This window comes from Capricornis sumatraensis, chromosome 17 (assembly GCF_032405125.1).
Source record: "Capricornis sumatraensis isolate serow.1 chromosome 17, serow.2, whole genome shotgun sequence".
Lineage (NCBI taxonomy): Eukaryota > Metazoa > Chordata > Mammalia > Artiodactyla > Bovidae > Capricornis > Capricornis sumatraensis.
Genome location: NC_091085.1, coordinates 78,959,525 through 78,983,911, shown reverse-complemented (window position 1 = coordinate 78,983,911; position 24,387 = coordinate 78,959,525). Strand labels below are relative to the sequence as shown.

The following is a 24,387-nucleotide window of genomic DNA, read 5'->3' as shown; positions in this document are numbered from 1 at the left end:
TGTCACAAGGAGCAACAGTAAGGACAGGAAAAAAAACCCACTGAATTGGAGACACATATACACAAGCGAACGTGAAATCGCTCAGTCGTGTCTGACTCTTTGTGACCCCGTGGACTGTAACCCGCCAGGCTCCTCTGTCCATGGGATTCTCCAGGCAAGAATACTGGAGTGGGTTGCCATTTCCCTCTCCGCAATATACATCACCAATATTTAATTCATGAATCACTAGGTTTATTGAACACAATTAGCACACAACAAGGGTTAGTTGAAGCACACTTTAAAAGAGTGAGCTGTATGGTGAGTGTATTAGGTCTCAGTTTTTCTAAATGTGCAGGACGGACAGAGACAGGGCAATGAACCATTCCAGTCAGCCTGAGGGCGGCCAAGACATGGGCTTTGGCAGCTAAAACTGGGAAGTCCTAGGCAAACCAGCACAAGCTGATCACCACGGGGACGGAATTTTTTTGTTGACCTGGACACTTGTGGGATCCTAGTTCCCCACCAGCAGTCAAACCTGAGCCCTGTCAAGTGAAAGCTTAGAGTCCCAACAGCTGGCCTGGCAGCGAATTCCCAGGACATACTTTTTTAAAATTATTTTTGAAAGAATGAGAGCAAAGAAGTTTGAAGATGTGACCATCTGTCCATCACTGCAAGCAATGAAACCTGAGGACCAGAGGGGCCGCTCTGTGGAAACTGCTCACTGCCTCCTCTCGCAGTCCCGTCCCCTAGTCCTGCCTGGGGCTCAGGGACACAGAGTGGGCATAGCCCGTCTGGGGCCCGGCGCTTAGTAGGCATGGGCAGGTGTCAGTTCACGTTTTCCATGAGGCCCATCTCGGTGACTGTCCATTCATTCAATAGCCTTTGTGGACCACTTGGGCTCAGGATTCTTGTCACCTGCCTTCCCTCCCCAGGGACACAGACAAAGCCCCATAGGATCAATCCGGCAGAGATTTCATCCTCCTAAGTGTATCCTCAGGCTTCACCCCCGGGTCCATTCCCGCCTGCTCCAGCTCCCCCTGCCTCCGCCACTCGGCACGTTCGTGTGCCTTTCGTGAGCATCTGGACTATGCTCTCCACGGGCAGGGCTGTTGGGCCAGACGGGAAAGCCTGTGCTGAAAAATGAGCAATGTGGTTTGGGTTCCTCACATTCCCAAGCCCTAGAAAACAGAGCCATTGGTGGGAAATGAAATTCCAAAAGTCTCACGGAGAGAACCAGCGAGTGGTCCGTCTTGGGATGCGGCCGCAGGAAGGGCCGAGCAGGTGCTGAAGTCTTTGATAAACAGTGTCTCCAAGGCATCCGCTCAGATAGCGTGCGGCTTCGCGCCGCCTCCCCGAGCGGTGCGGATGCCCTGGGCTCACGGGCCCTGCACGCAGCAGGGCCACGCGCCAGGCAGGCGAGCCGGCGCGCGGCGGGCCGGGGGGCGCGCGGCGGGCCGGGGGGCGCCCGGGACTCCATTTCCCACAAGCGCGCGCGCGCCCGTTTCCCACAATCCCCGCTCCTCTTCCGGCGCGGCCGGGGCGCCGCCGACGGCTTCCGGGTTGGGCCTGGCTCCGCGACCCAGGCGGCGGCGGCGGCGGCGGCGGCGGCGCGGGGCGCGGGAGGCGGCAGCGGGGCGCCGGCATGGACGTCTCGGGGCAGGAGACCGACTGGCGGAGCGCCGCCTTCCGGCAGAAGCTGGTCAGCCAAATGTGAGCAGGGCCGGGGCGGCGCGCGACCCCCGCCTTCCCCGCAGCCCCCTCCTCGGCTCTCCTCGCGGCGGCGGCGGCGCGGCCGGGAGGCGGCGGCGGGGCCCGGGGCGCGGCCCTCGCCGCCCACCCCCGTCGCCTCTGGGCCGCGGCTTCGCCTCCCCGGGCCGAACTCTTGCCGCGGGCGAGCCCCGGCTTCTGAGTCATCGTCCTGCGCCTTCGCGCTCGTCCTCCGTGTGCTCCGGAGGCGGCGGCCTCTCCCCGCTCTGCGCCCCGCCGCGGACGGAGGAGCCCGGGGCCTCCCGCGGCGGCGTCCGCAGCGCTGGGCGCCGCGCGGTTCCTCCTCGGAGACGCGCCTGCGGGCGGGCGGGAGGGGCGGCGGGGTCGGGAGTCTCGGGGGCCCCCCTCCCCGCCGCGGGCTTCGCCGGAGGGTGACAGGAAGAGGCGGTCGGGAAGCGCCCTTCGGTCGGGAGTGGGCGTGAAGAGCTGGGGTTGTTAGCCGCCTCCCCGGCCTCAGCTGCTGACCGCTCGAGGCTAGGGGCTGCCTGGCGTTCGGGGACTCGGCGCGCCGAGCTCCCGCTTCTCCGCGCTGGCCGCTTGCGGCTTTACTGCCTTCTGCTAGGGCTTGCGGGGCCGGCGGGGGTCAGGCCCTGCCGCGGGGGGCCGCGCCGCCGCCTCGGGGCGCAGTTACAGCGCCGGCTTTCTCCTACCGGAATTGACAGTTCGCTTGAGCAGGCCAGAAGCAGCCTTGGGGAGTAGGCGACGCAGAAACCGAGCCCCAGAAAGACGAGTAGGAGTGGGAAGGGCCGTCACCGCCAGCTGAGGCTTGGAGAGAGTGAGCCCCCACCGCGCAGCGGGGTGGCCCTCGTGCTAGGCTGAGTCGTGGGATTTCAGGAGACGGTCATGCAGCGAGGGCGAGCGGGGGCGGCCAGTTAGTGGTGGAAGTGCAGCGCTGGGGAGGTGAGCCTCTGTTTGGCACGGGGCTTGCCTGGACGTGCTGAGATGCCAGAGTTGGGAAGATCCCTCGATTTCCCCACCCTCCCACCCCAGGCGGATCAAGAACAGAGGAGAGAGGCCAGGAAGGCCATTCCGAGAGTTTTGAGCTCTTGGGGGTCTGGGGACCTGTCGTTTTTCATGCCTGAATTCCCCCCTGCTAGAGCCCTGTCTTTCTCATCGCTCCATAAAATCGCTGAGGAGTGACCTAGTCAGGCAAGCGCTTATAAAGGCCTGCGTGAGACAGTGCTGGAAACTGAAAGAGGAAGACGATCCCAGGGAAAGAGGAGAGCGAGTGCAGTGGATGGTGCTTGCTGACTAACTGGATGGAGGGGGTGGGGTGCAACCGTGTGGAAGGAAGGAAGTGGGGGAAGGCAGTGGGGACTGGAGAGCTCAGCGGGGCCCTGCAGTGGAACTGGCTGGGACGCTTCTGCCCATGTTGCAGACTCAGTGCAGTCTTGAGGCTTGGTCACTTCTGGGCTCCTGTAAGAGAGGCCCCCAGGTCAGAGATTTCTCTTGGAGGAAGCCTGGAGTTTAAAGACGGAAGGAATGAATTGTCCCCGAAAGTGGGGCAGGTAGGGGGGTGTCTGAGGGTTGGGGGCGCTAAAGAGGACAGACTTAGTACTTCTTGATCCAGCCTTGTGCTTCCAGAGCACCTGGGTCCTTTTTTTTTTTTTTTGCCAGATTGGTGCTTAGATATTACTTTTCTGTTGCTGCCTACGATTCGTTTGGTTTAAAACAACCGAGGTGTATTATTACCCAGCAGTTTCTGTAGCTCAGAGGCCTCAGTGGGCTCAGCTGAGCCTTCTCCCCAGGGTTGAAATCAAGATGTTGGCAGGTGCTTTTCCTCCTGGAGGCTCTGGGGTGGAATTTGCTTTCAGGCTAGTTCAGGTTGTTGACAGTTCAGCTCCACACAGCTGGAGGCCTGAGGCGAAATCGGCCCTCACCGGCTGTTAGCCTTGCCAGGGTCAGTGTGTCTTTGTTCCCCGGGGCTGGCTCCATGCCCTCCCACACCCACATGCCCAGCTCCAGCAAGGGTGGGCTCTTCTGCCTCATCCAGAAAAGAATAATTCTCTGCTAGTGGCTCAGAGTAGATTGAGCTCGCCAGGATAACCCGGGATGCTGTCCCCACTCTGAAGTCAATGCCTTGATTAGATCTGGAGAGGCCCTTCTGCCTCTCCTGTGGGTGTGTTCAGGGCTAGGGCCTGGGCACAGTGGGGAGCCCAGGATGAGCAGTTTCGGGAGCTGTCTGCCTCACTCACGTGGGCGTTCTCAGTTCTCAGAGCTTCTGTTTTCTCTCCAGGTTTCACTTTGAAAGCTGTGATTCTCGGTGCCTTGATTTACGGTGTTCACAGAGTTACAAAAGAAAGGTCAGGACACCTGGCAAGCTGTCACTCCTGACTTTTCCCAGTGTTCATGCTGGTGCTTAAAGCTGGCTGTCTTGGGAAATGGTTTGTTGTTGTTTTTTTTTTTTTTTTTGGTCCCTGCCACAGAGCATGCAGGATCTTAGTTCCCCAACCAGGGACTGAGCCTGTGCTCCCTGCAGTGGGAACCCGGAGTCTTAGCACCTGGACCTCCAGGGTGGCCCCTTGAGAAATGTTTTGGGCCGAAGTAATCTATAGTTGAATGAGGAAAACCAAGTGGAGAACTGGGCTGTCGCAAAGGGAGGGGAGCATCTCAGAGTGGCGCCCTGCCCTCACCCAGCTCCGAGTCGCTCTGGAGAGAACGTGCTTGGAGCACGGGCTGAAGCAGCTCCCGACTCCACTGTGGAAGGCGGTGTTAGCGGGGCTTGTCTGGAGGCCCTGCAGGGACGCCGGGGCAGCCTCTCCTTAGCCTCCCGACTCCTGACTTCTGCATCCCCTCGCTCCCCACTGCCCTGCTGACAACTCCTCAGTGACTGTCCTCAGCGTCCGGACAGGGCTCCGGATGGCCCGGCCTGGCCTCGCCACCTCTCTTGAACCCCCGCCCTTGTCCAGCCTCTCTGGTCTTTCAGCTTCTTGCACATTCCAAATTCTTTCTTTGTTCTTTCCCTTTAAACAATGTATCATGGAGAATTTAAAGAATTCCACGAAAGGTAGACTACCCCCTGCCTGCCCCGCCCCTGTATTTCTGACTGGCTCCTTGTCTTTATTGATAGGTCTGCTTCAATATCAAATTCTCCAGGTCCTGCCCGCCCTGCCTAGAGTGGGTCACCCCCTGTAATAAATACACCTCTGGCCTTTGAGTTTCCTGGAGGACTCTAATCCTGTGAAAATGACACCTGGCGTGTGAAACACTTGCTGAAGCGTGCAGGAGCAGGCGTTGTCCTGAGGGCTGTGTGGGCCTCTGTCTCAGCCGCTGGCCCGGGCAACCGGCTCCAGCACGCACTCTGAAGCTTGGGAGCCCGTGCTTTGTCCACGTGTTAGCTGAGTGACCTCGGGCACATCACCTTTCTGGCCATCCCCTCTTGAAGGCAGGAGTCCAGTCGGTCTCACGGGGCTGGCGGGAGGGGAGCGGAGGGCTGGGGGCTCGCAGTGATGTCTCGCCTGCTGCCCCCACCCGGGCCCTGGCAGGAGGCGGGGCCAGGGAAGGTGGTGAGGAGCCCCGCGCCGCTCACAGCAGCCTCTGGGGAGCGTAGCTGTGAAACCCTGGGTGGCTCAGATGCGCTCTTTGTGGAACACCTGCTTTCCCAGCAGGACCGCAAGAGCAGCCCCCCGAGGGCCCCCCAGCCGGCCTCTGTGGGCCTTAGGCCCGCCTCCTGGGGTCGTCGGGTGAGTGCTGCGCACGCGTGCCCGGTCTGTCGGCTTCTGGAGAACAAGCATGTGTGAGGAGCGAGCAGCACTGTGGGCGCGAGAAAGGGCTGCCGTGAGCGTCTCCGGAGACCGTCTCGAGTTTTGTGTTGATAGCTCCACCCTTGAGTGCAGCAGGTTGCACCTTCAGGTGTGGAGTGAATGAGCGTCCGCTGGGCTGACAGATCCCAAGGGGTGGGAGACAGGGCTGGGGGAGGGCAGCCCTGGTCAGGGCTGCAGTGGGGGGCCGGGGAGGGAGTGCGGAGGGGAGTCACGGGTGGGGGGCAGCAACAGGTCAGCCCCCTCTTCTGCCGCGGCCCCCAAGGGACGTGGGAGATCCAGGTCTGCAGCCTAGGAGGTGCGGAGGTTTCAGCCCAGACCGGAAGGAGCATGCCGAGCGCTGTCGCCCAGAGGCAAACGAAACAGGCACAGAAGCCACGGAGAGCACCAGACCGCACTCGCAAGGGTCTGCAGAGGCCTTCAGAGGGAGGGGAGCCTCCTGGAGCTTGCGCGCCTGCAGCCTGCCTGTGGCTTGTGGCCCCTCCCTCGGGCAGAAACCGCTGAGTCTTGGCCGATGCTTTTCCTGGCTTGGCCCGCAGGCCGCAGCAGCCCCGGGCCTCCGTGGTGTGACTCTGGCCTTGTTCTCCAGCGCGGAGGCTGCTGAGACCGTCACTTTCTTCCTCGCCAGGTGCCGTCCACGTGGCTGGGCTGGTGTCTGGGCTCAGCCCACCACGAGAACGTCTGCGCCCTGAGGCCAGGGGCCCTGTCTGGTCACCATAAGTCCCAGTGAGACAGCCAGAAAGTGACTGGGGGGATGCTGACTTCAGGGTCCTGAGCTTGGCTCTGCTCCCCTAGACCGGGAGTGAGAGTGGCCTGAGGGCACGGGAGCCCTCCATCACCCAGGATTTCCTCAACGGCAGCTGAAACGTGGGGGTGTGCTCTGCGCCCTGCTGCGGGAGCTGGCCTGTTGGCTCAGCCACCGCCTCGAGGCACACTGCCTTTCCGTCCGAAAGGGTGGCCACGCCTCTGGGGACACTGAGGGTGGAGGTTAGCCCAAGCCAGATACACCGAGCGCGCTTCGGTGGTGCCGCTGCCAGGGGCCTTCCTGTTGGCAGCTTTAGCCACTCCCCTTGGGCCACTGGGTCCCGCAGGGTGGCTGACACAGCACCGCCAGCCCGCTGCCCTCTGGCCTCACGGGCTGCAGCTCTCACGCCGCTTCCTGGCTGGAAATCGTCCCGCTGTTGGTGCCATTCCTGACTCGGTGGCCGTGGCTGGTCCAGGACCGAGGGCATTCTGGAGTGGGGAGGACCGTGACCACTCCGTGAAGGGCCAGGGGCACTTGCCCCAGAAGAGCCTCCCTGAGGGCAGTGATGTCGGTTATGAACCTAAAGGTCAATTTTTAAAGGGATTCTGATGGCTTTCTAAAAATTCAAACTGGGTCATAGAACCGAGTAGTGTAAAGACCCCGCCACACCTGTGTGTTGAGCACTCGGCTTCAAGTTGTCAACTCTCGCCTCAAGGACTCCACCCTCTGTCCCCAGTCACTCTGACACCCAGAATGTTTGGGTGGCAGCTGGTGGACTCAGCTCTGTGCTGGGATTCCTCCTCCAGAGTCTGTGCCGGCTGGCCCAGACCCTCAGGGGCGCCCAGCTCTGGGCCTGGCTGGCCTGCCTCCGGCTTGCTTCCCTGGCTCAGCACCAGGCCCCGAGCCCCGAGCCCTCCCAGCACACGCGGTCGGCCACCGCCCCACCCCGGGGCTCTGGCCACCTCGTCCACTTTGCACCTGGATTGTTGGAGTGCTTGCCGCCCCCTGGTCTGGGCCCTCCAGACAGGAATGTCACGAGCGTTCTCGAGTCACGGTTGCTTCCTGCCTCTCCAGGGATGACCGTGGGTCACCCTGATGGGTGCTCGTCTCAGAGTCTGAGAAAGGCACAGCACCACGCATGCGGGATGCAGGCAAGCCGGCGTCCCCACGAGCCGTGGACGTCGGGTGCAGGCTGCGCTTGAGTCGTTAGCTTTGGCTGGTTGTCTGGGTGGTGTTAGTTTCTCTGTGATCTGTAGTGCACGTGGGTACTGTGTAGTTTAATAGTCACAGTGTACTTGTGTGCAATCAGAAATCTTTGGAAGGAGAGGTAGACCCCGTGTGCAGGGCGGAGGAGGAGAGCCGCGGTCTCCTCCAGCGGCTGTGAGCTGGCGAGTCGCCCCGTGCCCCGAGTCAGGCTGGGCAGCCTCCTCCGCCTGGCCCGGTGCTGGCACGGCCGCCTTCAGGCGGTTCTGCCCTCCCCACCCCTGCTGAGAGGCTTCTGCTTTCCATCTGAAGCTGCCTGTCCGGGTTCCCTGCCCGCCTCTGCCCCTATGCAGTGGGAGGGACCCCGCTGCCCCCTGCCTCCGGCTGCAGTCGTTTCTCCTCTTCCCTGTCGGGGGTCTGGCATCATCCCCACTCCTGACCCCTGATGGTTCCGCCCACCGTGGTCCTGCTTCCTCCTGAGTTTGTTGGATTCTGGGATGCATCTTGGCGTGAACGGAACAGGTGAACTCTCTTTCGCGGTTTTGCGACTCGTGGTTGCTTACTTTGCTTCGCCAGCAGTGTTAGAAGTTTGTGGGGAGGAGGACCTGGTCACATCTCTGCGTCGTGCGCACCCGTAGGTGCCTCATCTCAGGTGAGGGACGTCGGGCGGCTGCAGGGAGGGGTGTGGAGAGCAGTGTGGAGCCGTGCAGACGAGGGAGTCCAGGCTGTTCTGGATGGTTCTGCTCAGCAGATAAGCAAAGAAGCAGCTGGTCCCGGAGACGGGGGAGGGGAGTTAGCAGCCCAGGTGTGATTACCTCGAAACCACAATCCAGAGGGCAGGGGGCGCGCCCTCCACTTTCGTAAGAAGCTCTGCCCGTGAGGACGCCTGGTGGTCTCGTTTGGCCCTGTCACTGCCGAGGGTGCGGTTCCACCCCTGGTGCGGGGGTCCCTCAAGCTGTGGGGTGTGGCCAAAGGCAAACAAAAGGAGGCGTGCCTTGTAACCCAGGCGGGGCCTGTTAATAACGGCCTCTGCCTGAATGAGTTGTGTATCCAGGTGCAGTGACCTGCTTGGCACAGTGAGTGCTTGGAGAAGACGCTTGAACTTGTCGTTTTTGAGGCTGTTTGTGACGGCAGAGCGCTCGGGCGCGTCCTCTCTCCGCTCGCCAGTCCTCCCCGGGCTCTGCTCCGACTTGGTGGTGAGCAGCGGGTGCTCCTCCTGACCTGGGGACCAGGGTAAGGACCAGGGCGGGGTGTGACCCGGTGGCCTCTGCTCAGCCCCTCGGCATCCAGGCTGGGCGGGGCAGGCAGAGGCAGAAGGTGCTGCCCGGGCGCGTGCTCTCCGAAGCCTGTCCAGGCTTTGGGGCTGGGGCAGTGCCCGCCTCGTCCCCGCTGACCCCGTCCTCTCCCTCTTTCCAGCGTCCCTTCCGTCCTCCTCAGAGGTGCGGTGTGAGGGAGTGATCTGGCTGCCGGGTGTGGAGAGAAGGCCCTGTGGGGCACCGGGGGCCCTTCACAGCCATCGGGTGCTGAGGGTCACCCCAGGGGGCCCTTGGGACCCCTGCCCAGGGCTGAGGTCAGTTTGGGCGCTAAAGCTGAGGGTGGGGCTGGGGCCCAGGGCCCTCCCCAGATTCCCATTGTGTGTCTCTGTGTTGAAGTAAAGCCCGCCTGCCGCCCAGGCTGCGTCCTGAACGGGCGGCACCCTGTGCTTCAGCCGGTGCAGAGCTGGCACTGCTTTCCTGACTTCCTGGCCGCGGAGACATCTGCTCCCGCACGAGCCGTCCTCCGGATCCCACGCTGTTCCCCCCAGGGTCTGGGCTCTGCTGAGTGCCACGGGCGGTACTCGTCCTCGTGGGCGGCGGCTCTTTCCGCCATTGCCCCGCGGCAGGGCGCCGTCCCCGGAAAGCTCCGGGGTGCGCCTGACAGCCCCAGCTCCGCGGAGCGCCTGACAGCCCCAGCTGCGTGGCCCCGCCCCGGCTGCTTGGCCCCGCCCCGGCTGCTTGGCCCCGCCCCGGCTGCTTGGCCCCGCCCCCGGGGCTGCCTCGCTGGCTCTCGGGACTCTGCCTCAGGTCGGGCCTTCACGTGCTTAGCGCCAGCTGGGGGTTTCCGAGGAGCGGAGGGAGACGTGGGGGAGCGGGAAGCCCGTCCCCAGCGCTCCGGTCGGCGGGGGCTGGTGGGCATAGCCCTCCACTCTGTTCAGGTGACATTGCAGACGCTTTCAGAGCAGCAGGGCGCTTTCCACGCGCTCCCTGCCCAGAGGTGGCTGCTGCTGACGTTTTGTTCCCGTTCCTTCAGCCGTGTTTCTTTGGCCACTTGACTTGATGTGTGTGCATTTTATTTATTTTTGTGTGTGTGTGTGTGTGTGTGCATTTTAAATATGCCGGCACACACACAGCCCCATGTTCTTGAAGTGTGTGCATTTTAAATACGCCGGCACACACACAGCCCCATGGTCTTGAAGTGGAATGATACTCTGAGTTCAGTTTGAGTGGTGGCCTTCTCACAGCCACAGTCCATTCTCTGGGGGACTCTGGCTGGGACTGGTGTGTCCGTGGTTCCAGGTCTCACGAGGCTAGACACAGTGGTTCCAGGTCGGAAAAGGAGTACGTCAGGGCTGTGTGTCGTCACCCTGCTTAGTTAACTTCTATGCAGAGCACATCATGCAAAGTGCTGAAGCGGAGGAAGCCCAAGCTGGAATCAAGATTGCGGGGAGAAATGTCAGTAACCTCAGATATGCAGATGACGCCACCCTTACGCTAGAAAGTGAAGAGGAACTTAAGCACCTCTTGATGAAAGTGAAAGAGGAGAGTGGAAAGGCTTGTTCAAAACTCAACATTCAAAAAACTAAGATCATGGCATCCGGTCCCATCACTTAATGGCAAATAGATGGGGAAACAATGGAAACATTGACAGACTTTATTTTCTTGGGCTCCAAAATCACTGCAGATGGTGACTGCAGCCATGAAATTAAAATATGCTTTCTTCTTGGAAGAAAAGCTGTGACCAACCTAGACAGCATATTAAAAAGCAGAGACATTGCCGACAAAGGTCCATCTAGTGAAGGCTGTGGTCGTGTATGGATGTGAGAGTTGGACCATAAAGAAAGCTGAACGCTGAAGAATTGATGCTTTTGAACTGTGGTTGGAGAAGATTCTTGAGAGTCCCTTGGACTGCAAGGAGATCTGACCAGTTCATCCTAAGGAAATGAGTCCTGAATATTCACTGGAAGGATTGATGCTGAAACTCCAGTACTTTGGCCACCTGATGGGAAGAACTGACTCATTGGAAAAGACCCTGATGCTGGGAAAGATTGAAGGCGGGAGGAGAAGGGGACGACAGAGGATGAGATGGCTGGAGGGCATCACCGACTCTGTGAACATGAGTTTGAGTGAACTCCGGGAGCTGGTGATGGACAGGGAGGCCTGGTGTGCTGCCGTCCATGGGGTCGCAGAGAGTTGGCAACGGCTGAGCCACTGGTCTGTCTGGGTGGGGAGGGACTGGACCGACTTCTGGTTACTAGAGCAGGTTTTCTGAGGCTTAGTGCTTGCCCCGTCCCAGAGGCCCAGGCTCTCTAGGCCACACAGTGCCCCCTGTGTGGGGGCCCGAAGGACCCCACTGCAGCACACTCGTGGACGGGAGCCTTCCTCATCTCCACGGTGTCTTCCTGTGTGCTGGAAACGCCCGTTTGTCTGTCTGGGTGAAGTAGAAAAGACACTTTATTACTTTGCCAGGCAGAGGGGCACAGTGTGCCCCTGCTGTAAAAACTCTGTGTCCCCGCCTCCCCCGGGAGCATTTGCTGAGGGTTAGAACTGGCTGTAAGGGCGGGATCTCTGACAGGATGAGGGTGTGAGCAGGCTTGCACCAGACGAGATGGCCCTTCTATTTCCCATCTTGTTCAAAGTCCCATTAGGACCTCTCCAACCCCTCACAGAAGTGGGGATCGTGGGAGTGCGGCCTCCCCACTACCCGGAGAGCTCACATCACGGGACCAGCGTTTCCCCTCCCTCCCCCTGTCCCCCCTCCCCTGGGCCATCTTCAGTCACATCCCAGATACCGTGTGAGTCTCACCACCCGAATCAAGTGCGGATCTCTGGAAGACACGGCTTTGCTCCTCCCGAACACTTCCCGAGGCCTGTGAGATAAGCACTTTCATAAGCTCTTGGCTTGACACAGACCATCCTCACTGGGTGGTTGCCCCGGGGTGGCTGGGACCGGCTCAGGGCTGGAACCTGGGGAGCCACCGTGGTCCCAGGCCTGGAGCCCCGGGGTCAGTGCCGGGATGAGTCAGACGTGCAGAGTGGAGAGGCTGACGAAGCTCGTGTGGCTCCTCTAGCCCAAATAAGACACACCCTCCCGAGAGCAGCGGCAGCTTCTCCAGGTCTCCTCCTTTCCCTGAGCCTCATCCGCCGTTGAGGAGTCTCCAGCGGAAACTGGAGGGCTCCGTCAAACCAACAGGGACGTGAGGAGAAAAGAGGGAGTCGAGGTCTGGGATGTGGCTTGAGACAGGCTCCCGGCTGCTGTGAGGGCGGGCAGGCGTCCTCCTCTCAGGCCGGGAGCATCTGCTTGCGGCTGGTGACTCAGCCGGCTGTGTCCCATCGTTTCCGGCCCTCAGCGCAGCCCCCTGGGTGCCGGGCCGCGCCGCTGCGAGTGGTCTCTGCCGCAGGGGTTGCTGTGCGCCGGCCCTCTCTGGTCGGCCCCTCTGAGCCCACTGGCCGACGGCTGCGGCCTCGGTGGCCTGGGTGCCACGGGGCCGCCTGTGCTCGCCCGCCTGGCTCTGGTGGCCTGGGGGAGGGCCCTCCCAGGGCTGGTGTCTCAGGGCCCTGCTGTCGGGTTTGCTCCCTGGAGGCTCCCTCCTCTTTCTCTCAGTGTCTCGGTCCAGCAGCCTCCAGGAGGGGCTCCGGGGAGGTGCGTCCGTCCTGGTGCTCGAGGCCTCCTCGGTGGAGGGGCTCCCCGGGGACTGAGCCGCCCGTCCCGCTGCTGCTTGGCCCCAGGCTGGGAGCCTCTCCTCTCGGAAGGCTTCAGGGCAGCTCGCCTCGCTCCCCAGCTCAGGGCGGCGCTTCAAGGAGCGCCCCCCGCTCGCTCCCTCCCCATCGGGGCTGTGCGCCTCCCCAGGGCTCCGCAGCCTCGGCCCTCCTCCTGTCTCCATCTCCTGCCTCCTGGCTCTGCCCTGCGGGAGACGGCTTCAGGTTCACCTCTGACCTTTGCCTGCTAACATCTAATAAACTTTCATTTGTAAGAACTTCTTTTTTTGGCAGTCTGGCTTTTCTGGTTTTACAGTGTCCTGTTCTTGCTAAAGGGATGCGATGGCTTGTCTGTCACACTTGGATAATAAAGGTGGTTCTTGATGGTTGCTGCTTCCTGCTGAGCGTCTCCAGGGGGTCTTGGTCTGTCATGCTAGGTGTGTGGGAGCCCGTGGTCAGCTGCTCACTCTGACAGGGCTCTGTGAAGGCAAGTGGAAATCATACCTGCAGGTTCAGTCCCTCTTTCCAACCTGGGTTTTCAGCTCTTACCTAACTTTCCTTTTATTCAGGCGAGGTTATGATAGGGAATGTGTGTGTTTGGATTATGACTTAAGTTAGCGCCTCACCCTTCACATGGCTCTGTTCTTCGGCAGGTGGGCTCCTCTCTCGAGAGCCACCGTGCACACTGGGACCTGTGTACGTATATATTTAGTTATTTTTCATTCTGGCTGATCCCTTACCATCCTCCTCTCAAAAAAAGTTCACGGTCTCTAAAGAATTCGCTGCCTAAGAGAGTATAATACTTGAAGGGACAAACCAAAGAAAGTTTAGGTCTTCTCCGACTTGACAGTGTGGACGCTATGGACGTGCGAGCCGGACGCAGCTTGCCCCCTCGCGGGGCTGGCGTGGTGACTCCCTCCTCTCTGCAGGCAGGCTCCCGGGCTTCCTTGGTGCCCGGCGGCGCTTAAGGAGGGTGGGACAGTTCTCTCCTGTACTGGCCTGAGCCGTGCTTCGACGGTCAGCTCCCCGGGCTGTGCTGCAGGTGTGGGGAGCTCGCCTCGGGCCCTGGCACCCCTCCTTGCGCCTCAGGGCAGGGCTTGAACTTCTCCTCTCTCTGATGGGTGGCGGATAAAAATGTGGGACGAACCTCTTTTCCGTTGAGGCAGTCCGCGTGCAGGTCGGAATAGAATCTCCAGGCACAGAGCCCCGAATGGGGCACCAGATGATGGGGCGGTCCGAGCGCAGGTCGGAAAAGAATTTCCAGACGTAGAGCATTTCAGGAGGCGGTGAGTTTATTAAGAACAAAGAGCAGAAATAACGTGGGCACCGTGAGTGCAGTGGGCCGAGAACTCCCGACAGGAGTTTTCCTCTCAAGGGAGAGTCGACAGTTTTCCTGAGTTAATGCCAATTTTTATAGCCTCAAGACAAAGAAAGTGCCTGCTGGAAGGCTGGTGTGAAGTGATCAGTTGGGGAGCCACAGGATGTTCCCTGGAGTGGGCCTCTTTGCCTACTGGGGAGTCAGGAGGCTTGCTAGTGATGATAGGGAGGAGGGGGCTTTTGGCGATGGTGATGAAGGGGCTCAGTCAGCTTCGGAGTGACCTGGGTTCCGGGCTCCCCTTCCGTGGCCTTGGCGTAAGGCCTCGCCCCTGGGGTCTTGGGGGCAGGCCTCAGCATCTCCCACCTGGCAAGCCCTTCCCGCTCTGTGCTGCGTGCGCTGGTGCTGTGCTTCAGAGGGCCTTGCCCCTTCCGCTGCGGGCCTGGCACGCGCCCTGCCGTCCTCCACGCTGCTGCGATTCGGGTCTTACGCTGGGTGCAGGGTCAGCCGCCAGCCGCAGGCTTTTGTCCCGCAGTGGCTGAGAAAGAAGCCTGCACACGCGGGCAGCGCCTGGCCAGGTGGCCTGGGAGTGGGGCAGGGCTGCAGAAACCTCCACCCCCGGGAGGCCCGTTGGCTGATGGTGTCGTGGTGCCCAGATCGGGCATGTTTCCTTCGGTGGCATGAAAGCCTTTGGGTGGGCGGAGGGCATCCAGTCCCCCTGAGGCCAGGAGCTTCGGCACGGGCCCCAGAGGGAGGGGCGGGGTGCTGGGAACGTGGTCCCTGTCACACCTGGGGCGGCCGCCTTGAGGAGGGGGGTGTCAGGAGAGACGGGAGCGTGGGCGGGAGTTTCCAGCGAGACTGTTCCCAGACCAGCTCCCTTCACACCCTGTGCTTCCTGTGTCTGTGTGCCTGACAGGCTCCTCCTGTGACCTCAGCGTGACCCCGTGAGGTGGCACCGTCCCATCCGCCCTCTGCAGGAGGGGTGCACGGGCTCCTGGAGGTGGCACCCTGCACGGGGTCCCCGGTGGGGGTCTGGGTGGCCAGGGCCCGTGGCCTGAGCGCACGTCCGGCTCACGTGCAGGCACAACCGCCCAGCGGCACGCCGCGTCGGGACGAGGTCTGGACGCTGCCTGAGCGGAGCTCCCCACTGTGCAGGCCTGGAGGCGGAGGCCACCACAGAGTGGCCCGGGCGGGGGTGAGCCGCGGGGTGAGGATGAGCCGAGAAGGGGAGGCCCCCAGGTGTCTTCTGGGCTCCGGCTGGGGGACGCGGGGGCCCGGGTGGTGGGTCAGGTCTGGACCAGAGACCAGTGGAGCTCTGCCTGGGCAGAGGGGCGGCCCCCCGTCCCCCCGAGGATGGGTCTGCTCAGTTGCCTCTGTCTGAGGTGCTTGGGGTCTCAGAGCCCACTTCCGTGTGGAGCCCCTGCCCCGCGCTGCCCCGGCCTGCCCGGCGCCTCTTTCTGAGCCTGGCTGCATGTGTGCTGGTGCGTGGGTCCCCTCCGCTCTGGCTCCCTCTCCAGCAGGAGCCTGTTGCTGCCTCTGGGCCCGGCAGGTGCAGGGAAGGAGGCAGGAGGTGGGAACTCTGACCTCACGTGGGGAATGAGTTACCTGGCACCGGGGTGGCTCCGTGGCATCTGCTTTTCTTCACACGTTAGTGCAGATCTGTCTGTCAGCATGTAGCGTCCTTCCTGGGATTTCTTTTGGGATGACAGGTGTGGTCCTGCAGCCCCCTGCACACTCGTGGTGCCCGGGGTGTGGGTGTGTTTGGAACTGTCAGAAGCCCATGGTACCTGCTGGACCAGGCTTGTTGGATTCTACTGTGGGGGTGCGGGTTTCTTTATCAGCGAGCCCAGCTCTGGGGAGAAAGGCGGGGAGACCCATCCTGCAGGGAAGAGGGTGGCCTGCGAGCAGGGGCCCGGCTGGGGGCCCCTCCTTCCTGACAGGTGCGCACTTGGCCTTACCTGTGTGGGGCTGCGGGGTGTGTCCTGCCACCCAGAGAGGCTCCAGCGCAGCTGTGCGCACGGCTGTCGCCCTGCAGGCCGTCGTGTAATGGAGACCTGGCTCCGAATGGGTCTCTTGCTGTGTGTGTGTTGGCATCTGTGAGGTCAGCATCTGCCTTGAGCTGGAGGTTGATGAGGTCGGGCTCATCTCCTTGGTCCCCCTGGGAGGACCTGCATGTGGGAACTTTGCCTTGGGGGGGCTAAGGTGACTAAGCGCCGGAGGTGGGAAGGCAGGAATTGGAGGCAGCCGCCACTCTGCCGTCAACTGTGCTGCTGGTGAGCAGCCCTCGCCTGGCCCCACTGCCGGCCCGAGCCAGGCGGCTGCTTTCTTGCCAGGGTGACCGCCGTTCAGGGCCCGGCCGCCTTTCCTTGCTGTACTGAGGGCCCCTCCCTCCGTGGCTGCCCTGGGCCTCGGCCAGGCTGGCGAGCAGGGCGCCCGTGGGCCCCGGACAGCTGCTGCGAGGCCGCTGGCCAGGGAGCCTGTGCCAACGTCTCTCCCCCTTTGTATTCCAGCGAAGATGCTATGAGGAAGGCTGGAGTGGCCCACAGCAAGTCCAGCAAGGACATGGAGAGCCACGTGTTCCTGAAGGCCAAGACCCGGGTAAGCCTGGGGCGGCGCGGGGGGCAGGCGCCAGGCCGCAGGGGCGGGGCGGCCGACCGCTGCTGGGTGCTGCTCTGCGTCTGTGGGACAGCTGTGGGAGGGCAGCGTGTGGGCGCCCAGGCCGGCCTGTTGGCACCCTGTCCGTGCCCAGCTCCCGTGAGTCCTGTAGGGTGCTGTTGGGCCTTGGTGGCTCCTGTGGACAGTGCCCCGAGGCAGAAACACTCTGTCCTCAGGCCCAGGCCTCCCCAGGGGTCGGGCCCTGGCAGGTGGGCCCAGAAGGGCTCCCACCCCTTTCTACGTGACGCAGGTGATGCTCGCGGAGGGTGGGGCCCTGGCGAGGACAGGCTGGGGGCGGCGGATCGAGTGATTGGGGCGGGCCCTCTGTGAGTTCTCGCAGGAACTGGGGCCGCCTGGGCGCCCCGTGACCCCTCCTGTCATTGTGAACGCTCCCCAGGGGCAGAGCTGCTGGTGGCAGTGAAGCGGGACAGACACACGGAAGGCGGCCTGTCTGGGCCACCTGGCTCTGCCAAGCGCCAGGCGCCCAAGCGCGGGGCTGCAGCTCTGGGGCCCTCTGTGTCGAGAGCGCAAAGCAGTACTCACGGTCGGGTACTGGTGTGGGTGGGTGAGCCGGCTGTCGAGACGCACAGAGCTCCGTCGGGGAAGCTTGATCCTGTCTGAGTGTTTAGATGAGGCAAATACTTTCTGAAACGGGAAGGTAGAGCTGGCTGGCCTGGGCTTGTAGACTAGCACACACGTCAGTGAGCGCGTGTGGGTGGAGGCTGAGCCACCCGTGCGCCCAGAGAATGGTGAGCATTTCTTGTTTTATAAAGCCTATCAAGCTCTGACTCACACATCGTGCAATTCACCCAGTAGAGTCTGCGATTCAGTTGTCTTTAGGGCCTTCACAGAGTTGTGCAGCCACCCCCATGATGTGTTTCAGAGGATTTTCTTCTCTTTCTTTTCCTGTTTTTGATGGCACTGCTTGGCTTGTGGGATGTCAGTTCCCTGGCCAGGGACTGAACCCAGGCCCTGGAAGTGAGAGCCCGGAACCCTGACCGTAGGCCCCCAGAGGTCTCCCTAGAGCATTTCCCCAGGAAGCTCTGCGCCCATTAGCCTCGCTCGCCATTCTCCTCAGCCCTAGGCAGCCACCTGCCTGCTTTCTGTTGCTGTCAGTGTGCCTGTCCTGTCCTTTTCTCATAAATGCAGTCGTAAGATACATGTTTCTGTGACTGGCATCTTAGAAAAGCATTTCCGGCCTTTATCCATGAGCCATGCTGTGGCGTGTATTTCACCCCTCCTTATTGGCGGGTAATATTCCATTGCGTAGGTGTAGCACGTTCTATTTATCCATCCATCTAGTCAAGGCTATGGTTTCTCCAGTAGTCACGTATGGATGTGAGAATTGGACCATAAAGAAGGCTGAGCACCAAAGAGTTGATGCTTTTAAACTGTGGTTTTGGGGAAGGCTCTTGAGAGTCCCTTGGACTGCAAGGAGATCCAACCAGTCAGTTGTAAAGGAAGTCAGTCCTGAATATTCATTGGAAGGACTGATGCTGAAGCTCCAATACTCTGGCCACCTGATGCGAAGAGCTGACTGATCACGAAAGACCTTGATGCTGGGAAAGATTGAAGGTGGGAGGAGAAGGGGACGGCAGGAGGAGATGGTTGGATGGCATCACCGACTCAGTGGACGTGAGTTTGAGCTCCGGGAGACGACGAAGGACAGGGGAGCCTGGCGTGCTGCCGTCCCTGGGGTGGCACAGGGCCGGACATGGCTGAGCAGCGGTGAGCCCGTCAGTCGGGGCGCATCTGCCCCCGCTTCTGGCTGTTGCAGCGATGCTGCTCCGAACGTCTGTGTGCCGGCTTGCCTGGGCACGCATGGTTTCATTTCTCTTTGGTGTCTGCCTGGGTAAGAAGTTGCTGGATCAGATGGCAGTTCCGTTTAACCTTTTGAGGAGTCGCCAGATTGCTCTCGGAGCAACTGCGCCATTTTCCGTTCTCGCGGGGGGGGCGTTTTGTTCCAGCTGCTCTGCGCCTCAGCAGTGCTCGCCACTGGCTTACTGAGGCCTTCGTGGCCGTGCGAGGCGGAGCCTCACGTGGCTTCTAAAGCTGATCCATCCGTGGCCGCGCTGGGTCTCCATCGCCATTGCAGCCTTTCCTGAGGCGCAGCGCATCGGGGGCGCCCTCTGGTTGTCGTGTGCAGGCCCCTCGTGGCCGCGGCCTCTGGGTGTGGAGCGCGGGCGTGCGTGCGTCGGCGTCGGTGCCTGTGGCTCACGGTGCTGGAGCTCAGGCCCAGCAGCTGCGGGGGCAGGCTCCGTTGCCCTGGGACACCCGGGATCTCAGACCAGGGATGGAACCCGTGTTGCCTGCCCTGACAGGCCCATTCCTAACCACTGAGCCGCCAGGCCGCCCCTCGCTGTGGCTCTGACGTGCATCCCCAGCTGGCTTACTGTGTTTATCGGTCATTTGTGTGTTTTCCTTAGAGAAGTGTTTGTTCAGACCCTTTGTCCGTTTTGAAATTGAGTCATTAGTGTTTCTGTTGAAGAGCTCTTTTCAAGGTTTGGAGACGACTCTCACATTGAGTGTGTGATTTGCTGGTGTTTGGGGGATGAGATGAGCTGGGAGCCTCGGGCGCTTACTGGATGGTTTCCTCTGGAAACGCTCCCCGTGTTGTCTAGTACTGTTGGTTGCTGCTGTGTGAGGAGCTGCCCCGGAGAGTCGTGGCCTAGAGCGGTGATGGTGTCCTGACTCTGGGTTGGGCGGGGGGTGGAGTAAACACCCCTTGCAAGGCCCGAGAAGCAGGCACAGCGCTGGGGTGGCCCAGCCACACAGCTCCCAGGGGACTTGCCCGGGAGGTCTCCCCCCCGGGGCCTGCGGTCAGAGCCTGCCAACTTGCCTTCACTTCCTCCCATCTCGCAAAGCAAATCCAAACATCCAGTTTAATTCTTAACACCTGAATTCCAGCAGGTGGTTCTGCTCTCTGTCTCAGAGAAACTGAGGGAAGCAGAAACCACAGTGCCTGGGGGTGTGTGATCACAGCCGGTGCACTCTGAAGACTCGGCGGAGGGGGCCAAAGAGCCAACCTCTGTGCGGCGTGTGTGAAGAGGCTCGTCACAGCTGTGTGCGTTGCTGACACTTGCTCACCATTTGGTTGGTTGGTTATTTTTGTTTTTTTGAAGTTCAGTGACTTTATTGGGCCATCCACAGTTCTCATCCACAGTGACCGCAGATTTTTGAAAGTGGTGACAGGCACATAGGGAACCCGCCTGTAGAACTTGTTCGGTGGGTCTCCGCCATGTTTTCTGAACAGCTGCACGCGGATCCGTGTGGGGCGCTCTGCAGCCCCTTGGCCCACAGCTCTGTTGGGCCTGGTGCTGATGCACACGTCAGGGGGTCCCCCCTTCATGGTGAATTTCCCGGTTTCTTGGCGTGCCCAAGGGGCACGCTTCTTGAAACCCACTCCATAGGTGCGCTTGTGAAAGTTGATGGTATTCCTGTCTGGTCACCGCCTCGGTGATGGGGGACCACCCTTCTCTGTGGGAGTTTTTAGACGAGGCTTGTATGTTACGCGCGGCCCAGCTCCTGTGCGTGGTGTACAGGCCTGTGCACGGGTAGCGTGTGTCTCTGGTTTGAAGCATGAGTTCCTGTGGCGGGGGCCAAGGTGAAACCCAGGCACCAGGGAGGCCAAGAGCATTGGACTTGGGAGGCAGTCTGGAGGCTTGTCAGAGGCAGGCCAGGGGCGCACAGACAGCCCGCTGGTGGGGACGCAGGGTGTGGCCTGGGAGAGGGGCGGCGCGCGCACAGCTGAGCAGGAGGCCCCGCCTTCTCCAGCCCTGCCTATGGACCGACAAGCCCACGGTCGGCCTTTGACTGAACCTCAAGACACCTTCTGCTGTGCTTGTTTGATCAGGAACAGTTATTGGACGAGAAGAGCAGAGCTGTGCACACTGAAGACTGCAGACGGCCTGACAAGGTCAGCATTCTCGCAGCAGCTGTGGACGCCTGCCGGCAGGGCCTGGGCATGGCCAGGGCGGCAGGGCCAGAGCCGCCTTCCGCTCCCCGCCGTCGGGGGTGCCGCCCGGGCCTCCCGCTGTGCTATGCTGCGTCGGCAGGCTTCTTTGGTGCTCTCCACGGTTTTCGGTGGCTCTGTTCCCATGCTGAGAGGGTGCTTTAGGAACGCTCCGTGCAGTCCCTGGGACCGTCTCCACTTCAGCCGTGAAGAACTGGGGCATGGGCCAAGCGGCATGGGGCACCAGCTTGCTGGCTTTCTTGGTTCCATCTCAGTATTCAGTTTAGACTGGGCAAGGAGCCCACTGTCGTTTGTCACGCTGATCGGTCTTTGTGTGTCTGGAACAGTTTGCGCTGTCTAAAGGTGAGATGCGAAGCTGTGTGGATGGCGACAGGGCGCTTGGCAGAGCTCCGGCCTGCCCTGCGGCTGACGCAGCTTCCCGCACAGGAGGGGGCTCGCAGGCAGACTCTGTGGAAGCTGACAAACTGCTCCCGTGGGAGCTCCAGGGCCTGTCCCCGCCGAGTCTTGGAAGAGAGCAGCTGCGTTACCACGCGCAGAACACTGAAGTGGAACCCAGCCGCATACCATACACGGTGTGGTATGAGACAGTAACTCAGAATGGAGGAAAGGTCTAAGAGTTAACCTGCAGGACCCCTAGAATAAACCTTCGTGACCTCAGATTAGGCAGTGGTTTCTTACGCGACACCAAAAGCACGAGCAGCAAGGCCTTCATCAGAACTGAAACTATTAAGTGGACACGTGTGTGTGTGTGTGTGTGTGTGCGCGCGCGCGTGTGCCTGAGCCCCTCTGAAACCACCACAGCATTGTTAATTGTCTGTACTCCAGTGCAAGATAAAAAAGTTTAAAGTTAAAAAAACTTAAAAGCTCTTGTGTATCAAAGGACATCAGGAAGAGGCTGAAGAGGCCTCTGAAGTCAGGGAGGCACTTGGGAACCGTGGACCCGGTGAGGGACTGGAGCCCGCAGTGTAGAAAGAAGCACAGCTCCATGGCAGAAGAGGCCAGACCCCCAGCTCAGACTCAGGCGAGCAGCGTGAACAGACGTCTCCCCGAGCAGACACTCGGGCGGCCGAGCCGCACGTGAGATGCGCAGCGTCAGCAGTCACCGGGGAGGGGCGGATCCAGACCGCCGCGAGGTGCGGCTTCACGTCCGTGATGGCGGCGATAGAGACAGACGAGCACGGCTTGTTCCCCTGAGGAGTGCTGGCGAGAACCTGCAAGTATCAGGCGTCGCTGGAAGGAGGGTCCAGTGGAGCGGCCGCTGTGGGAACGCTGGCGATTCCCCGGAAGTTAAGCAGGTGCCCTGTGTGTGCAGAGCGTGTGCGCAGATACCGGTAGCATCACTCACTGCAGCCAGAAAGTGGGGGCCCCACGCGCGCGCCACCCGGCTGTGGGGAGTCAGAATGCGGGCTGGCCGCAGGATGGGCCGTGCGGCGGGATGAAGCACGCATGGCTGGCCCAACGCGGCTGGACCTGGAAAGCATCGGGCTGAGTGCAGGGATGAGGTCGCCAGAGGGCACGCGCTGTGCGAGGCGTCTGCGTAGCGTGCCCGGAGTGGGCCGGTCTAGAGAGACAGGGTGTTTGCCTCCTGTGGCTGCTGCGCAGGTTCCCACAGACCCGGGGGACTCCAGGCTTGTGACTTTGGCCTCAGGGCCCAAGGCTTTCCCCTGGCAGCCATGTTTGCAGCCGGGAATGTATCGGTTTGACCTGTTTGCTGCTTGTAGACTTTGGGAGCCTGATGCCCTTTTAAAATGTTACCCTGTCTCTCTCTTTTGGCCCAGGCTGACAGTGGCTCTGCCGTGTGGCACAAACCCTGTGGGCCTCGTGTGTGTGTCAGAGTCCGCGTCAGATCGGGGGTCCCCACAGAGCTTTCACCCCTGTTCTTTCATCCCCCGTGCTGGCGTCTGTGAGGGGACCCAGAGGGTTCCTCACGTGTCTCGTTTCCTGGGCCCTGGCAGTCTGTCCAGCCACACCCTCAGCCTTCTCTCCAGAGCTCACATTCCTGCAGCGAATCTCCTGGTTTTCATGTTGGTTTTTTGGTGACTCGGACAGCCTGGGAATTTTCCAAACGAGGCCCAGGTTCCTCTCCGCGCTGCGTTTCTTCCCTGGGCTTCCGTCTTCCTCTCGCGTCTTCCTGCAGGCTGGCCGGCCCCCCACCCCCTGCTCATCGCCACGCGGCCCGCGCAGCTGGACGTTTGTCCAGGGCCGCAGGGCTTCTCCCTGCTCTCGTTTCCGGTCACGCATTCTGCTTTCCCCGGAGCCCTCCCCAGAAGTACCTGGAACGCCTGCCTCTCTCCCAGCGTCCTGTTCCTGATGACATCTGTGTCCTGAAGACGACGTGAGCGTCCTCAGCAGCTCCTTCAGTTCCTCTGCGTCCTCAGTGACAGACTGCTCAGCACCATGTTCCCACCAACGACCTTCCTGAGGCCTGGCTCGGTCCTGCCTGCCCCGTATTTCCTGTGACCTGGGTGCCGGGGCAGGGGGGCGCAGTGTGCAGGGGTTGTGTTAGCAGGAGTGCGTGGGAGGTGGTGCCTCATTGTTGCGTGTGGCGTATGTACGGTATTTCTGGGTGTCTTGGTGTTCCCACAAGGCCACAGTTGGTCAGGAGTTGGGACAGGGACAGCCTGGCTTTTTTATGAAGTATCCCGTCCACTTACCAGCTAATGATTCCATCATTTCACTGGGCGCCGCAAACTGGTAATTGTCCTGAATTCTGGCTTTTCTTCTACATTTATTAGGTGGAATTTTCTTGCCAAGAAAGGCTTTCTTTCGTCCACCAGGGCTTCTTGGTTGCCTGAACCGCAGTCTTTGGGGACCCTCGGGAACCCCTCTTTGTGGAACGGTGGCCGGGGGATGCAGTTCAGCCGCTCCGCTGCTGCGGTCATGTCGGGGCCCCACTGCCGCCCGCAGGCACGCTCCCGCTCCTGGGCCCCTGTTGCAGCCCCGGCCTTTGGCGGCTTGCTTGCCTCTTAGTTCAGGGTCAGCTCTTGCCCTGAGGAGCCCGCGTTCCTGTGGAGGGCGAAACGGCCCTGGCGGCTTGCAGCGTGGGCCTGAGGCTGCTCAGCGCTTCTGCGCCTGTTGGAGCCCTAAGGAGGCCTGTGGCTTTGAAGCGACAGCGATCTCAAGACCCCATCATTTCACACTGATGTTTCCAACTACAGCGTTTTACTTCCATTTTAAGCATGTATCTGTTCTCCAAGGTGAATCTCTGGCCTTCTGATGTCGTCGGCATAATTGCTTCTTTAAAGGACTAGCAGAATGAACAGGCCAGCGTCACCACGAGTGCTGGCCGCAAAAGACGGAACGCGGGATGACCTTTAGGGATTCTTCACAGCTGTGTGGGCCCTTAAACATGTACCCCTCTCTCTGAGGACGTTTTTGCTTTTGTGTTTCAAGATGGTCGGTCCGAAAACCGCTTTTCCCTGTGACTGAACGCCGCCTTGCGCCGACGCGTGCGCGGGGCTGACGCTGCGTCTTTGAACGTGGTGCTCGTTCTCTCGTTGGGCTCTCTCTTCGGTTCGGGGAAGATTCGTGTAGTCCAGCGTGAAAGCTGCGTGACGAGGCCGCAGGCCTCCTTCCCGGCCCACGTCCTGGCCTCTCTGGGGTCTCGTTGTCAGTCTGCAGCCTTTCCTGTGCAGATGGGAAGCGGAGACGTGTTCAGACTCCCCGAGTCCCATCCGGAAGGTCTGCCAGGAGAGCCCCTGGTGTGTCGCCTGGGCTGCTGGAGCTGCAGCCTCAGTGTCCCGCTCCTGCCTCCACTTGGTGAGGGGAGGCGTCCTCCGCCCTGGCCGAGATGTGGACGGGCTGGACCCAGTGTGGGAGCCGCGGGAAGCCTGGCCGCGCGTCCCTGGCCTCTGTGCCCTGTGTCCCCGCCCCCCAGGTGTGAGGGGGCGCGGGTGGGTCTGTGGAGCGAGGGCTGCGCCGTGCCCGGCCACACCCAGAGCCAGGGTGGGGGGTGCGCGCCTTCTCGCCTTTTCGAGGCTGCCCTGGGAAGGGTGCCTTGGAGCAGGAGTGGGCCCGTAACCCGCGTGTCTGCT

General features: G+C 61.2%; 1 protein-coding gene across 4 annotated transcripts in view; it reads left to right on the top strand.

The window, feature by feature from the left end:
• Positions 1–1,600: 1,600 nt before the first annotated feature.
• The window catches only part of MED15 (mediator complex subunit 15), a 43,094-nt gene continuing 20,307 nt past the window's right edge, over positions 1,601–24,387 (top strand). For all 4 annotated transcript variants that reach the window (XM_068989553.1, XM_068989550.1, XM_068989552.1 and 1 more), the window contains exons 1-2: positions 1,601–1,689; positions 16,236–16,323. In XM_068989553.1, the coding sequence (XP_068845654.1) occupies positions 1,622–1,689; positions 16,236–16,323 (156 nt within the window). In that variant the 5' untranslated portion in view covers positions 1,601–1,621. The remainder of the gene's footprint in view (positions 1,690–16,235; positions 16,324–24,387) is intronic.